Source organism: Mytilus edulis, chromosome 4, assembly GCF_963676685.1.
Source record: "Mytilus edulis chromosome 4, xbMytEdul2.2, whole genome shotgun sequence".
Lineage (NCBI taxonomy): Eukaryota > Metazoa > Mollusca > Bivalvia > Mytilida > Mytilidae > Mytilus > Mytilus edulis.
Window position 1 is genome coordinate 59,275,588 of NC_092347.1, and position 18,215 is coordinate 59,293,802.

Consider the following 18,215-nt stretch of genomic DNA (forward strand, 5'->3'; position numbering starts at 1 on the left):
CTCCGAACAGTTTTCTTGCTTTTCCAATCAAGGTAAACCGAAAATTGTACTTATAAGATATATGCTTTGATACGAGACGTATTATGCGAAGAACTAGAAGTAAGATTATTTTTTTCGTGTTGTGAGGTACTAAAAGATATATTACTAACATTAACCCCACAACTCTTTTCATTCATCGACATAAAGTCAAATGTAGACCGTCCTATCAAAATTCCTACCTGATCGTTTAACCTTCAAATGTGGAATTACACAAGAAATTCCAGATAAATATCCAGATTGTTACAGTTATCTAAATGAAGATATATATATAAAAGTACCGAGCTCATACTCAAAAATTTTAAAAGGGGAAAGTCTAAATAATGAAAAACAACAATTGCTATATTCCTTGCTATGTCGTGCATTGTCCAAAGAAAATTGCAAGTAATATTATGTAAATTTTATATATAAAAAAAATTCTGAAATTGATTATAGCAGTTCTTCAAAGTGACTTTCGTCCTATAAAATATATGTGAATCCAGTTATAGTAAATGGTTAAGTGGCTCGTTTTATATTTAAAGGCTCCAGCTGCTTTCAAAAATAGTTGGACAGAAGAAAATGCTACAAACACGTGCAGGGAAAGTATACAAAATGCCCTCCCGTCACACATATACAGCGAGTATGTAGAACTATCAGAAGATGAGTTTGTAGAGTCTTGTGTTTTGGATATAATGGTGAGTCGACAGCAAAGAAAGTTGGAATATGTTTAGTTTTCGATATAAATACTTTGAGATAAAAGGACACACAGATCCAAGTCTTCGTTTCCTTGCATCATTTTATTCTATTACTTTTTTATTTTGTCTTCATTTTTGATTGTATAACCGCTTGCCTTTACTTTATTGTATATCTTTTTGTATAATAATGCATTGTCGTTGGTAGTGAGTAACTCCTTTGGACGAATTTATATTCCATATTAACCTGAACTAAAATATCAGAATTTTCTTATATTGCTTATCGTTCAAGTAGTGGAATTCTAAAAAATAGGCGAATCTTGCAATTTGTCAACTGCATCTTCTTTTTTAATTTAATAAACGTGCGTCTGGCGCAAATACAAAATTCAATTCTGGTATCTTTGATGAGTTTATTTACATGAATTTTGTTTGCTTCTATTAGTTGTAATTGTTGTCTTACCTTGACGGAGTTGGTGTCGTCGTCAATGTATTTGTTTGGGATTAGTTCAGTTTAAAGGGATCCACCAGTGGTATATCAATGATATTTAGTATGCAGTGGTATTGGCATTCTCACATCTCATTTTCATGGATATAATTCAGACCCGGGCCCGTCAGTCATTGTTTATTGACTTTGAACTTTTGCTTGTTTACATGTATACGTTTGTAACTAAGTAAGTTTATTGGGAACCACTGGTGGTAGGTCAATGATATTTTGAATTCAGTTCCATAAGTTTTGAAACATCTCATTTACATTGGATTTTTTTTGGCCTTGTACCTTCAGGCATGGTTCATTGACTTTGAATATTGTGTATCACTTGCAAATTAAAATATTGCTCTTTTAATATCAACATTTGTATTTTACTATCAGAATAATAAAAAATAAGAACAGAGGCGCAGCATTAGTAACTACTGTTATTGTAAGAGCATGAACACGTCAATTAAATGAAAATGAATGGTAATTAAAGAGAAAAAAGAACGACGGGAACAAACAAAAAAGGTCCCTACCCCAAACGCACGTGTTTTCTCTTAAGGAAGAAATTGTAGACCCGATAAATGCGCTTAATATAGGTTCTAGATATACAGCAGATATACCAAGATCAAACAGGATGTCAAAGATAAAGAATTTTAGTCAGAAATTCTAGTTCGGAGAACGAGCTATGAGTTCCTATGAAGAAATTTAGAAATTATTCAAAAAATACATATATGGTCTATGTACTCATATGGGCCGTTTTGTTGATAACCAAACGAGTATATACTCATATGATCCTACCATACGTGTATACGAAGCAACGTCCAAAACTATTTCGTACCTTCCCTTATATGCATCATTGGATAAACCAAACAACGTGAAACGCCTTAGTAGCTGCTGATAACGATAAGTGTGAATAAACTTCCATTACACGTACACAAACTCCTAGATTTTACAATAATTTTGAAATATCTGCCATTAAAGTAATAGAATGATCGCGTATGGAAATATTAGCCAACATAAAGTCAGGTTTATGACAGTTAATCACAGGCTTATGTTTTTTTTAAATCTAACATGATGCACCATCTACTTTCCTTTTGACGCTTAGTTTATTTGTTATTCTTGTTCTTGAACTGTCCTTCGTCGACAAGAACTTGTCCTTACATATTTCAATTATCACTTAACACGAGGGGAGCAATTTGTTCCCATGGAAAATAGTCTTTAAACGGATTCGTTTGCTGTCTATGCTCTTCTTGAACCATCACAAATATTTCCATTTATTTTCATCTCTCATTTTGGTCCCAAATAAAGGTTCTCCATGACTGCATATTTTAGTTCAACCTGAAATCAACTGTTGTCGTCAACATATTGAGTGTTTTTAATTTCTACAACAGGTATATACATTAAAACTCACATATCAACTTGAACGATGTATTTCACTATTGTAGGCTACTGGAGATACAACCTACATTGTAGATACCATTGATGCAATGGCAACAATCATACTCGTGGAGTTGTCACGGAATGAATATATACATATCAAAAACATGACCGAAGGAAACCAAACGGTACTGGATTATATTACTGGTTTCCTTTGTCCTAATAACTGTAATGACAACGGTAATTGTGTGTCAGGTTAGTATTTGGAAGATTGTTATATGTTTACTAAATCACTACATTTATAAAAGACTTGCTGTAGACACTGTTGTACTAAAACCAATTGTAATATTGTAAACACTGTATTTTTTTCATTAATTGACGTAATTGTGGATGATACCAGATTTTGAACTTTTAATCAACTTTACTTTACTTGTCATTGGCTTTGAATTGATCGAACTAGCTCTGAGTAACTGCGATTATTCTCAGATACGAACTCAGCGTCTTTTTTGTTGTCGAATGTAGAAATACCCTTCTAAGTCCGGTCTGTGTTTGTGTCAGAAGTCTTTCTGCTTTGTATCGATCTAAATACTAGAATTGCCTTCTTGTGTTCTACAGTTACATAAGTATCCCAGGTTAAGTGCAATGTTTGGCGCCAACAAACTAGTTTAATCTCACCACATTCTGTATATGCCTGTCCCAAGTCCGGAACCTATTATTCAGTGGTTGTCGTTTTTGCTGTATATCCTATTTGGTTTCCGTTCATTGTTTGTACCTAAACCCGGTGTTAGTTTTCTTGTTTAAATTTTGTTACTTCTCATTTCGGGGACTTGTATGACTGATTTTGCGGTATGAATTTTGCTAATTGTTGAAGGCCGTCCGGTACCTATTATTGTTCTTTGTCTCTGGTGGAGAGTTGTTTCTTTTATGGGGGAATTAATACCACACCTTCTTATTTATATATTTAAGATTCATTCAAAACAAATTACAGTATAGGAAGGAAACGATTTTTGTGATTTTAAAGAAAAGCAATTTCTTACCGACAACGATAACCACTCAGAATATCTTCGATATGAGGAAACAAATCTTTGAGATGGTCTTATTCAAACATATTACATTGCAAATATATAATGGACTTTTTTTATGCTGTATGTTATAAGCTAAATTAAATTCAATCTTGGCTTTTTGAGTGGTTTGAGTTGAACAAAAATGACTTTCTTGGACTTTCCTGTCATAACAACCACATCTAGATATTTTGTTTTTGGAATACTTCCAACATTTTGATATGAACTAAGTTGATAAGATTTATCGTAAGCAAAGTTTAAGATGTTAATATGATTCCCAACCTATACAATCAGGAGAGGACTCTACGAACATGAAAAGCTTTAGAATAGAGGTGGAAGATATTAAAGGTATATTTAAACTTATAAAACGAAGGCAATCTTACTTCCTCTAGTCTACAAAACACAGATCAGTTAACTAAACACTGAGCAGCTATAACCCCACATAAAACCCAGGATGATATTCGATGCTCTGGTAGGGTTAATAGATATTACTAGACATGTGGTACCCATCGTGTTGCTCATTCATAGATAATCCATAATTGTTCAACAAAGTATCAAGAAATATAAAAAGAAATATACAATATCGGGAACTACTATTGCCGTTATTATACACTTGATCTGAAGATTGTCATGTTCTTATACTTTTAAGGTGTTTGTGATTGTCATGAAGGATACATGGGTGATAGCTGTGCTGAACAGATATCTTCACCACCGTCTGACACAAGTTTACCGAATGATGGTCTGTGTTCTATAATCACACATTTATGTAGAACAACCAACGTGTATGGCAATTTTCAGTCAACGACTGTGTGGTATAAAAAGAGAAGTTACAAGGTGATAAATTTAAAGGCTGAATTAATCTTTAGGGGGGAAACATATCTAAAAGAACATAATGTTCCCTGCAATTTATTTCCTTTTGGAATCATCAAGAGTATGAGTTTCGATATGATTGTATCTTTAAAAATGGAACATTATTAATTTTGTTCTCATGTTTTAACAAAATATTATTGAATCTAGAAATACCCCTTTTGTTACAAAATCGAATAAAAGTTCACAATTTCAAAATTTAAGAATGAATATATGTTCGAGTCAGTTCGTGTACAATCCATACGTAATACTTTATTCATATATTTATAATATAACAACAAGTAATGTTACAAAAAAGTGTTTCGATCGAATAATTCTTTTAAAGATAACAACAACCAATAGACATTAATTAGAGAAATTTTGATGTGTTGCATGGTAAACTGTAGTTCTACACTTTTTGACATCCCCTTTTACTTAGTTCTTTCATATTGTTAATATTCCATATTACTTAAATTCAAAAAACAAATCTGTTCATTTATTTCAATTATCTTTATTAATCGAAAATAGAAACATGATTGATTAGTATTAATTTGGTTATTTTATTCAAAACCCAAATAAAATTAAATATCAACTACAATATTAAAATATTAATCAGGAATGCTTCTTCATTAGTGATCATCGGAATATCTATCTTTGATAAATGTTTAAAAAGCAGGTTAAATAAACTCAATATCCATTTAATAATTGCATCAGCTGTAGGAGCGATCATAGGATATACAATGTATAATCCAAATCTGGGAAAAAATGTTATTTTTATATGAAGTCAGACATAATAGTACAATTCAAAATAAACCGATAAAGTTAACGTGCTATTTTGAAATAAATAAAGCCGAAACATGTGACCTCTGACAACGAGATTCTAAAAGCCTTACAGTTCTTATATTTAATTGTATAAAATGGGTGAAAACTTCAAAACAGCAATATTTATTTAGGAAATTAATCATCGAGATCATTTTGCAAATTGATTCCAGACTGAAATTTCTAGGAATAAGCAAAACATAAACCTTCTGGGGTAGTCTTAATATTCGATCATGATTTAAACGAAATTAAATTGACATAATATGTAATTTTTTTAAATGCCGTTAAAAGTTTGCATATTACCCTGTTACAAATTGTCGGAAATGTCCAAATGGCTATAATTTATACATAAATGTAAGGCCACACCAATTTGATCCCTTGTTCGACGGACCCGCCCGCACCTATTTTTTTCAAAACAGAATTTTTTTATTTTTTTTATATTCCCGCTTCCCGCATCCGGAATTGTAATCATGTCCATTTCCCGCACCGTTTTTTGTTGTTGTAAATATTATAAAAAAGATATCATCATTGTTAAATCACAGTCTAACCTGTATATAACGATTTTAAACATAAAAGCACCCCACCACACTGTGTAAATATCTGTGAGAATATTTATTTCAGCATGAAACCTGGAGTGCTCCGATAAAAAGTTATAACAGCGGGTATTTCCGTGAAGAACAAAAAATTGGTTTCTTTCCCCCTTACTTATATTCTCTATTCCCTGTTAAAGTAAATGTGTTAACATGGTTAAAGTCCAGGAATATTACTAATTTCTTGGACATGTTTTGACCATTTAATACCAGATTGATATACAGTTCTATGAGAACATATGAGCCCTTTTGTACAAACAAATATATTATAACTTATATTGATCCCTCTTAAAACATGTAAAAGGGATATTTATAACATTAAGGGGTTGCCCCCAAACTGATTATGACTTGGATGGAGAATTGTCTCATTGTCAGTCACACATACATAGACGAGATTTAATTATTTCTTGGTGAACAGGGAAAAAATACTTCAGAAATTAAAGAAATGTCAAAATACAAGTGATAAATCAAGTTTTAATATTGTCAAAATCTATTATTTTATGTTTACAAACAAAATTATAATCGCTCGCCTTTACTTTTCAAGTTTCGCCTCAAAAATTTGCAAATTAAATATTTTTTTATTAAAATTTTCAAATCGCTCGCTCGCCCCAAATTTTGGAGACCAAAAATCCGTAGAACAAGAAATTAAATTGGTGTGGCCTAAGATAACTTTTCAATTTTATTTAGAGAACAAAAGTTGGTCGATTAAAATGTTAGTTGGATAGGCGAATTTTTCAGGCGGTATAATCGTATATGTATTCAATGAAGTGTTTAAGAGAGAGAGAAAATATTACGTTTTTTCACTGCCTTTTTTCATTTAAACGTTATATATAAAGTGTGTTGATGTGTATCTACATTTAGATTACCGAAAATGGTACAGTCTACACCTCTGGAAATGAAACGGCCACTGCAGAATATCGGCATTTGTTCATGGTAACTGTACCGCTTAAGATATCAAGACGTAAAAGATCTACCGAGTCAATGCATTCACCAGAAGGATATGAAATTAGCTTGTCAAATGACGGCAGTAATTTTGGAGAATCTTTCAACATGATTGTGTATGACGAAAATTGTTTCACGTGTAACTCAACATCAGTAACTTGTGTTGCTTTGGTATGATATATTCTATACTTACATTATAAGTTCTTCATTCACAAGGAAATAGCACTAGTCAGCATTCACTGCTTGTTTGTCTTTCATAAAAAAAAAATTATTATTCACGGTTTGGGTGTATTTATTGATTGCATCAAATGGCTTATTCTAGATAGAAACTTAAATAAGTAATTTCAATATCAAATACGTTAAAACAACATATCAAAACAATCTTACAAATGATAAAACATTTTACATAATACCAGAGTATGTTTAAGTAAGAAACAAATCATTTTAATTATAATTTAATTTATGACTCCTAACCCTAAAGATTGAGTGTTATCCCGAGTGCTTCAATGCTCAATACATACTCCGCATGCGATATCCGCCGTGTCCGTCGTATCCAAGGTAGACAACATCTTTTACATGTCAGATCCTGTAACAGGTGAAATATTTCATTAGATATGCCGAACTTTTATTGTATAATTAAAAATTGATGCAATTTGTATATGTCATGCTCATTGTACATGACGCAGAAGAAATTATTTACAAATACAATACATGTTAATTAAGTGAATAAAGTGTAAATTGAGAGCCATTCACATTTGTAAGATGGTATCTCAATATTCGATTTGAATACTAAATGTGTTGCAATGGATCATTTGATTTCGAGGGGGAAATGTATTTCTAGAACCGTTGTTTTTTTCTATTTTCGTCAAAACCAATATTTTCATTGGTAAAAGAAAACACGTTTTTCGTCAATAGTTAGTTTTGTTATATTAAAAACCATCCATATAGACCTCAAGAGATGTATTTTTGTTGAACATAGAAAATTGTTGTTCCAATGAAATAAATATTCTACGAATGGAATAGCGCAATTTTCTTTTAATGTTGTTCCATTAAGAGTTTCATTAAATAGTCTTTAGTTCAACTTTTTCGTATTAACTGTATGCCAAAAAAATGTCTGAAACAATTTCACAGAATAATCGATTTCCAATTTCAGGAAAGATGTAAACAAAGCAATAAAGACGGTAAGCTTTGATATTTAGATTACTCTTTTAAAGACACCGATTGGATTTTCAAACTTATTCAATCTATTCAAAATAAAGTAGTGATACTTAAGATGTCCTAATAAAACAATGAATTATGTGTTTGGTAACCAGAGCCAAAATAAAAGCACAAAATATCTACACCGATAGTGCGTTTTTGTGCAGCTGCCATTAACATCACAACGGGAAATCTTTTATCCTCTACGTAGTCCGCGTCACTGTTTATATAAATCTTTAGCTCCTTAAAAACAGCTTGACGGAATTCGACCAAACTAATAGATATAGATTCGTATTCAGGACACGAATTTATCAACCTGCTTTTTAATGTTTGATCTGATAGATTTCTTAATATATAATTTGAACACGACTGGCGACACACAAAGTCATTGGAAGACTCAAACATTTCGTAATTATTTGCGTGCTGACAAAAAATATTGTGCGACTTTTGTATTTTCTGTTGATTAGCCAAAATATTTTTCCAAAGAACTAGGCTGTTGCTTAAATCTTACATATATTACTTCATGTCGGTTTAATGCATTATATATAGTCATAATGTGCCATCAGTTTTGTTCAGTCAGAAGTCCAGTCAACGCAAAGACTCAAATTGGCATTTTTTTATTTCTCATCCAAACATGAGGTATATTTAGGAATATGAGCAATGATTGGTTGAATCGAAGATAGAAAGAGGTGTTGATATTTTTTTCTTAATTTCTTTCAGATAATAATAAAATCTACGTAACAATAGGTGTAACTCTTGGAGTTGTACTTGGAATTATACTGATTGTTTTGGTTGTTATTATCTACAGAGTAAAACATAAAAAATCACTGTGAGTATAAATGAGATGTCAATGGTTATGACTGTATACGTAAATTTTTAGAAATTATAATATGCAACATTCCAACAGCATCTTCAAATAGAGTATACATCTTTGGATTGATACGATATGTCAGAGCTTTAGAACTATGTAAATACATATTAAGGACATATGAAACAGGTTGCATCACACGGTGCTTTTTTACGAAAATTTGCAAACAAACTATTTTTCAACTAGTCAATTCAAATTTGTAATAAAAAATATACTTCCATGTACTACTTAATGGTATCGAAATTTTAAACATTTATTAAAATGGTATCGAAACTTTTAACATTTACTAAAAAGATATATTAAAAAAAACCAGGACTTTTGTACAAACATTTAGAAAATCTTCTTTACAAAAGTATGCTCTAAGTTTGTTTAACAATTCTTTAAAATGATTGGTTTTTATCAAAGTATCACGATTTTAGAAAAAGAACTGCATTTTTTGCTGTATTTTATTCTAATTTAACAAAAATATCAGTTACTTTTTCATAAAAATTGGAATAAATATTCTAAATACATAATCAAACCTTATGTCATTTAAAAAAGGGGGTCCATGAAATCGTTTTCAAGTTAAATCAGTATGAATGATAAAAATTAGTCCAAAATGCATCTTTCCCCGATATGTCACTTTTTTGACTTCTTGACGTTTCGAAAATAACATTTAACGTCATAACCTCCCCTGTAACTGTATCGTATGCCCTTAAATCTACTTTGTTTTACAGGAAGTTAAAATCTTTTCTTGGTTGTATGTGCATTATTTCACGTTTATAGGTTGCTCTTTGTAAAATCAGCTGTTACACAAACCACGATTTTTTTTTAGGAGATATATAATATTTATAGATTTGTTTTTGTTCCCAGATATAATCTCTATATTTCATCTCATAGAGACTTTACTTGGGAATATTACCAGTATAAATAAACATGGATAGCGGCCGCCTTGAATTCTGAGGAAGACTCAAAGCGGAGTGAGGGGTAGTACAAGATTTTTATGTATATTTTGTCATTTAAAAAAAATAGTATTGCACATGAGCTAATGATTTCATCCTAAGATATTGGTGCAGTTTTAGCCATAATAGGAAATTGCCTTGTCTATATTTACAGAAATGTAACCTATATAAAGACGTAAAAATTATCTAAGTTGGGTAAAATCTCAGAGTTGTTCCTCTTAGGTTATTATTATAATTTATCTGATAGTTGAAAAGTGTTACTGAGTGAAATTCTATAATCATTTTCAGCTGTTTGTTAATTTAAGAATCTTCTGCAACGATGATAAGTATGCATATCAAAACATGGACATGATACCCCTCAAATCAATCTCACATTTTATTGAAAATCGAACAAAGTAAAGTACATGTTTAGATCTTTCTCTTTTTTCAAAATTTATAAAAGGGAAGTTAACATAAGGAAAAGATAATAAATGTATCTCAAAAACTGAACTAATGTGAATTTAATGTTGAATTTTAAAAAGAAATGAAATATTCACAATATTTGTGTTACATATTCCCATTCTGTTGTTTACACAGTTAATGTATCAGAATTTATCAGTAAATTGTCTAAACTTAACTGGCAGACCAGCTTGGCCATTAGACTAAACATACTGCAAAATATAACAGTACACAACCTGTGTCCCAAACGATTTGGTTTGCAAAATCAATCTTTTTATAATATATCGGTGATTTGATTTTTGCTCTTGAAAGTTTTTTTGATATATTTATTCTTCAAGAATCACTGCAGAGACATCAATTATGACCAAAATATTGTCATAATATATCACTAAAATATAAAATTAGTTATCATTATGATTAATTCCATATGGGATAATAAAAAAAAATAATCATTAAACATTTGTTATTTACAGGAAAAGGATAAATGCTGAGAAGGAAGAAAAAAATGGACGACAGTCAATGTTTGAAAAACTAGAGAATCATGCAGATGATAATAGATCTAGAACACCAGTAGAACTGTTTAAAGTAAAGTAGAGTAAAGGTTCATGAAGAATCCAACAGCAAAAACAGTGCAACCAATTAAAAAAAATGGATGTTAACATTCATGTCGTTTATAAAGAATTCTATGACAATTGAACCGTTTTTTCTATATCATGATAATTGCAGATTTGAATTGTAGTCATTTCGTACCCTTACCATTTCGTACCCATAATTACGTACCCTGGCAAAATCAATTTCGTACTTTGACCATTTAGTACCATGACCATCATATACCTCATGGTATATTAACATGTATACCATTTCGTACCTCATGGAAAACTGTAATGTATGTCATTTAGTACATCTTGTAAGTTTTTATGTATGCTTTTTCTTACCCCATGGACGATTTACATGTATGTCATTTCGTACCTCATTGATGATGTATTTATATGTATGCTAATTCGTACTCATGGAAGATTTTTCATGTGTAAGATGTCTGGGTGAAAAAGTTCATAGACGTATAGTCCTTGTGTCACTTTAAACTGCATGTCCTGACAAAAATAAAGGCAACAGTAGTATACTGCTGTTCGAAATTCATAAATGGATTGAGAAAAAAATAAATCCGGGTTACAAACAAAAACAAAGCCAAACACATCAATTATAAGAGGAGAACTACGACACAACAGAAACACAACATTAAAATGTAACACTCATAGAAACGAACTATAATATAACAATGGCCATTTTCCGGACTTGGCACAGGACATTTTAAGAAAAAAATTGTGGTTTGAAACTAGTTTTGTGGCATGCCAAACCTCCGCTTTTATGGCTACCAATGTTAAATATAACATTAAAATGACAACATTACATGACAGGGCTACAAGACAAATAAATGGGAGAACATATAGGACAAAGAAACACACGAATAGGAGCTAACAAAAGGTACCAAATTTAAAATTTAATACGCCAGACAAAAACAAATATTTATAACTAGAAAACAGTTGCATAACAAATCCTGTAAACGAACAAAGTGTTAACAACACTATTGAAGTTTCCCAGTGCTGCTTAATCAAACCAATTATCGGTCTTTATAAAATTGTTAGACCCCGTTCACACTAGCATTTTTTTTTTATCGATCTAATTTGAACCGATCTACATAAAACCAGTAATCGTTCACATTATCTTTAATCATAACGATCTCTATCGGTCTAATCTAAACCACTGCGTTCACACTACAATTAAAAACGCAATCGATCTAACCTTTTTACCCGTAAAACTGTAAACATTGTTTATAAATAGAACTGATTTATCAAATTCATGTGTTGATACACTGATACACACACTTGAAAAAAATGGATAAAGTTATTGTTTCTCTTGAATCACAAGTTAAATTTTGATATTGGTGTTATCGCAGTTTTCTTGAATTTTGAAAAAAAAAATAGCTGTAGCAACGAAGTTACAACACGACGCCGGAAATACTGCGGTTCCTGCAAAAAAAATCAACATAAGAAAAGAAGACACAGATTTTGCAAATTTATGCTACGGCGAAGACAATATGTTTTCAGTTTGTTTTAAAGGTCCTTTAATAACACAGAAATATGGGTTAAACAACGAACCTCTGAGATAGTTTTGCCGCTATACATGCGCATACGTTATTTTCGATTTAATCGTACTAGTTAAACCCGATCTCTGCGTGCACATTTAAAGTAATATCGGTTTACTTTAGATCGATTCAAACTAAACTACCTCTTTTGGTGTTTTAGTTTAGACCGATTGAAGATCGATTCTAAGCGTTTTATTAGCCCTTAAACCGATCTAAAGTGAACCTTTCAAGTTAAAATGAATAAAAATTTCCTAGCGTGAAGGGGGTCTTAGTCTATTGCTATAATTTTATTAATGTTATATTCCTAAATAAGTGAATGAAATAGTTAACATGTATTAAGTCCATTAGGTATGAGATGGTAGATGCATTTGGCCCATAGGGTACGAAATTGATATTATCGTGGTTACGAAATTGATATTATCATGGCTACGAAATTGATATTATTGTGTGTACAAAATGGTAAATGTTGGGTATGAAAGGCAAATTTGGGTACAAACTGGCAGATGTACGAAATGGTCAAGGTAAAAAATGACTTGCTTCCGAAGATTTTGCAACAAAATGCTATCTTTCCATTGAGTTTTACTCTTTTTTTTAATATTATCATATTTTTAATTATATACATTTATCATATATTTATTAGTAGATACAGTAGTTTTGAATATTTGATAAATAGCCTGCTGTTTAATCCATATCGCGCAACTTTGATGCGCACCCTTTAGCATACCCTTTATGACACTCCTATCCTTTATGACACCCCTAATTTTTTTTTATTAATTTCTTTTTCATAAAGTCAGTTTTTATTTAATATGTAAGCTTAAGAAATATTTTTCCTCAAAATGACTTGCTTCCTAAGGTTTTGCAACAAAATGCTATCTTTCCATTGAGTTTTACTTTTTTTAATATTATCATTTTAGATACAGTAGTTTGGAATATTGGATAAATAGCCTGTTGTTCAATCCATATCGCGCAACTTTGATGCGCACCCTTTATCATACCCTTTATCACACACTTTATCACACTCCTAATTTTTTTTATTATTTTTTTTTTTACATAAAGTCAGTTTTTATTTCTTTAAGCTTAAGAAATGATTTTTCTATGGCAAGCCGTTCTCGTCAAAACTATGTTTAAACCATTTTTCGAAAAATTTACACACTGAGAATTACAACAAAGCACACTGAGATTTAAAAACTTCAAAAAGCTTACTGAGAATTGAAAATTACACACTGAGAATTGAAGATAACACACTGAGAATTAAAAATTACACACTGAGATTTCATAAAGACGCACTGAGATTACAAAAATGAAAAACGCACACTGAGAATTGAAAATTACACACTGAGAATTGAAAATTACACACTGAGATTTCAAAAAGACACAATGAGAATAAATAAACTGAAAACACACACTGAGAATTTGAAATTACACACTGAGAATTTAAAATTACACACTGAGAATTTAAAATTACACACTGAGATTTGTGCGCACTTTTTATGCGCAAATATCTAATTATCATACTTAATCTGAATCTATTACAAGCTTAAAACAACAAGGGGACAGAACTCGTTAGTCCTTCGAATTGGTTCCAAATTATTAATAAAAAAAACTTTAGAAATACAAGAACAAGAAAAATACCCACTTACTCTTATTAAAAAATATAACCAAATGGTGAAAAACTTTATTAAAATTATAAGAAAACATTGGAACAATCTGCAAAAGAATGCAGTGAAATTTTTACTCAAGTGTCTATTATAGTATATAAACGTAACAAAAATATGAAAGATTAACTAGCGAAATCAGGGAAACAGTTGAAAGACTTTTGAAAAGGGACACATGTTTTATTACTGGTAGTAATGATCTGAATTATAGGCAACAAACTTATGAGTATGAGCGATGTTAAGTCTTGAATTTTATAACGAATGTTGGTTGAAGGAATCGCATTTCATTATAATGACAAGAGTTCTTGAGATCAAGATATGAATCTGTTGAATTATTCATCTCATGAATATTCATTAGTAATTTGCATATTAATCTCAGTGTGTATTGTTGAAATCTCAGTGTGTAATTAACAATTCTCAGTGTGTGTTTTTCAGTTTATTTCATCTCAGTGTGTCTTTTTAAAATCTCAGTGTGTAATTTTGAATTCTCAGTGTGTGTTTTTTATTTTTTTAAATCTCAGTGTGTAATTTTGATTTCTCAGTGTGTTATTTTAGGTTTTTAATTCTCAGTGTGTATTTTTTTTCGAAAAAAGGGTTTAAACATAGTTTTGACGAGAACGGCTTGCCATAATTTTTCTCAAAATGGGTCCAAAATGAACGGTCATTCGGGCGTGACGCAATTTATTGAACAACTTCATTGATTGGTATGTGACGTCACGAACGTCAAGTTTTCATATTTTTTGGAACACTAAATGCAACTATGAAAAATACAAAACACACAAAAAAATACAATGAACAGCACGCAAATTGTAATGTAACCCAGGTGCTTCGGATAAGTAATTGAGCAGTTTTTAAAGGGCTTTTAAAACAAGACAAAATGTAGAACTGAAGGTTACCCAGTACTATGGATCAGAAAACAATTCATATAATATAATACTCTCCTGTTGAAATATATGATAAAGAGTATAAAACATGGCAATATCCGTATCACATGCCGTATCACTCTCGACCAATATCATCCCTTGGGCCTAAAGGCCCTTGGGCTGATATAGGTGTCTCGGGATGATACGACATATGATACGGATTTTGCCATGTATTATTCCCCATGTATTGTTTTACGAAATTCAAAACTAGGTATTGACCAAATATTATATATCTGTAATTAAACGAATCGAAACAAACAATTTGTTTTCGATGAGACGTATATTAACTAAATATATCCAGGAAGATTTATAGTTTATTTATTAGTCTATCCATTTGTTTAATAAACCATTATTATTAATGTCTTTTATTCATATCATTATTTTAATTTTCTCATCAATTTTATTATAATAGACATAGTCGTATGTTAACAAAAGAGAATTTAGAGAACTGTTATCATGTAAAATTCTTGATATAAAGGTTTTCATCAGCTGAAATTCAAACGGCATATGTATGCACCCGCAACAAAATGTCAATGGCTAATAATTTTACCCCTATACAGATATAGGTTACATGGGTTTTTTTCTGCTTAATCAAGGATTTCCATAATAACAAAATGTTAAAGATATTATTATAATGATTTGAATATTATCATAATTTTGATTTTCCCTAAAGTTTTAAGATATAACAGGATTTAATTTTATTTTGGTTGATTTTGACAAACCGGGTATATGGTTTTCCGGCTAAAAACCTCCTACAGTTTCCAAGCTTAAATCTATATTGTACATGATTTTTGTACATATACTAGATAAGGTTAAACACATTATCAGAATTTTTATTTTCTTTAAAGTTTTGATAGATGGTTTGTCCAACTAAAACTTCCTATGTTTCCGAGCTAGAACGTTATGCATGGTGTTAGTACACATACTATTAGTGGGAGATATCAGAAATTTACCATAAATGACAGGATGTTTAACTTGTTAGTCATGTTTATGTCCCGGGTCAAAACGTTGTGTCGTTTACTTTTGTCGTTACATAATGAAATAAAAATTCATTTATAAAGACTTCACCATTTTGTAAAATTTACGGTTTTCTGTAATTGTTGTCACATCACTCCCACATCCATCAAGACAACTTGAACATTTTGTAACTGGAAATGACACTCACATGTACATTTTGTATTAATAACATTCACCTTTTTTACTTCCTGGTAACCCTGCAAAATTTGAGATTTGAAGTCTTGAAATATTATTAACAACAGTAATATTTCCTATATAATATAAATATCATAACTACTACGGGCCATTTATACTGCACTCGTTCTATTTGAGCAGTCAAAATGCGTTGACTGTATATTTCTATGTCATATACAGTCACTGACCCGATATCACTTTTCCTCATGAATATTTAAATAGAAGTTGCCGAAATAATAATTAATTATTCATACGACCTCTTCAACCTGTTTTTGTTTCCAATGCATACAACGATGCATGGAACGACTTGTTTATTTTGAATTTATTGGAAAAACATATTTCATTGATTAATTATTTATTTATTTTTTTTGCAACCTATAAATCATTATACTTTATGCTTATGGTTGATATTTTAGTCCATACTCAAACGCTTTCGTTCACAATCGAGTGTGGGTATCAACAGGTAAATGTACATTTCATTGTGTTGTATATTTCTCCGCGAGCATGATGTGAGGCCTTTTTAAAGGGGATTTCCCCCAGTATTTAAATCAAATAAATAACCTTAACGCATTAGACAACAATTGAAAATGTTTTTTTTTTTTAGAATGCAGTATAAAGACAATAATAGTGCATTGACTTGACATATCAACGATATAAGGATTCGGCCCGAAACGGGGAAAATTATAGCTCGGCGCAGCCTCGCATTTCCCCGTTTCTAAGCCTCATCCTTATATCGTTGATATGTCAAGTCAATGCACTATTATTGTATATATAATGTGTTTTTGAGTCATATCCATTTCTAACTGCTTACTGTAAAAAAAATGTTTGTGGCAATATATTCATGCATGCAGTAGGGGCATTATATGTGTATAGTTTATTTATTAAAGTCAACTTGCTTTGAAAGAAACTGACGGTTATACTTAATATTTTTTGCGAGTTCGATAAATCAAGACTGATACCGCCATGTAAATTGGAATAATAAAAATGAATCTAAAAAAATTTGAAAAGTAATATTATAAAATTTTATTTTTTATTCGTTGTTTCCTTTGGATTGACAAAATAACAATCAAATCTATTCTTATATAAGAACACACTAACTTTTGACCGATATAATGAATAGAAATATATATATACATGTATATAGCGAAATGTTACACATATCTGGAATTTCAGCCTAATTGTATGATAAAGTTGGGTTTTTTGTCAAGGAAACCGTATACATGTATCTCAAGATCTTTTTTGTAGTTACGAGGGTATAAATGTATTATCTTTTATAATTAGATATATATTAAACTTTCTTTTCACAATTTGTGTTGAAAAATTAAAGCAACAAGTTAATAGTTTCATGCGTCTGACGCCCTTTCATCAGGAACGCTCAAAGTCGAATATTCGAAAGCCGAGGATGTACAAGAACCAAATCAGTGGAAGAGTAACATCACCCCAAAGCATATACAAAATAGCCAAATTTATCAAAGTAAACTCTGTATGAGGGATTTGAAACCTTAGTTTCTGTATAATTTCATATTTTATAAACGGACAATTTGAGAAAGGTTTGTTATCAATTATATCAGTACTATAGTGCTGCCTTCTGAGCTGATAATACTCTCGGGGACTTCAGTTATATTTAACGTGTAAGAGGGGATTCTAGAACAACATTAGTCCTGTTCAGGGCTTTTCGTTTATCTCCGTACTGCTCATAGCACCATAGACCACACGGTCAATGATTATGAAAATAAGAAGACGTGGTATGATTGCCAATGAGATAACTCTCCACAAGAGACCAAATGACACCGAAATCAACAACTATATGTCACTGTAACCCTTCAATAATGAGTAAACCCCATACGCATAGTAAGCTATAAAAGGCCCCGGAATGACAAATGTAAAACAATTTAAACGAGAAAACTACATGTAACGGTCTGATTAATGTACACAACGAACAACAAATATGATACTCAGCAACAAACGACAACCGATGAATGACAGACTTCTTACTTGGTGGCTTGATTTCAGTTGCTCTGGAAGGGTAGAAATTTCCTGCTAAA

The 18,215-nt window shown here is 31.0% G+C and overlaps 1 protein-coding gene across 4 annotated transcripts in view; it reads left to right on the forward strand.

Moving 5' to 3' along the window:
* Positions 1-17,477, forward strand: part of LOC139520087 (uncharacterized) — an 84,496-nt gene extending 67,019 nt beyond the window's left edge. For all 4 annotated transcript variants that reach the window (XM_071312513.1, XM_071312514.1, XM_071312515.1 and 1 more), the window contains 7 exons: positions 558-710; positions 2,625-2,811; positions 4,267-4,451; positions 6,734-6,985; positions 7,968-7,995; positions 8,732-8,840; positions 10,732-17,477. In XM_071312513.1, the coding sequence (XP_071168614.1) occupies positions 558-710; positions 2,625-2,811; positions 4,267-4,451; positions 6,734-6,985; positions 7,968-7,995; positions 8,732-8,840; positions 10,732-10,852 (1,035 nt within the window). In that variant the 3' untranslated portion in view covers positions 10,853-17,477. The remainder of the gene's footprint in view (positions 1-557; positions 711-2,624; positions 2,812-4,266; positions 4,452-6,733; positions 6,986-7,967; positions 7,996-8,731; positions 8,841-10,731) is intronic.
* Positions 17,478-18,215: the final 738 nt, after the last annotated feature.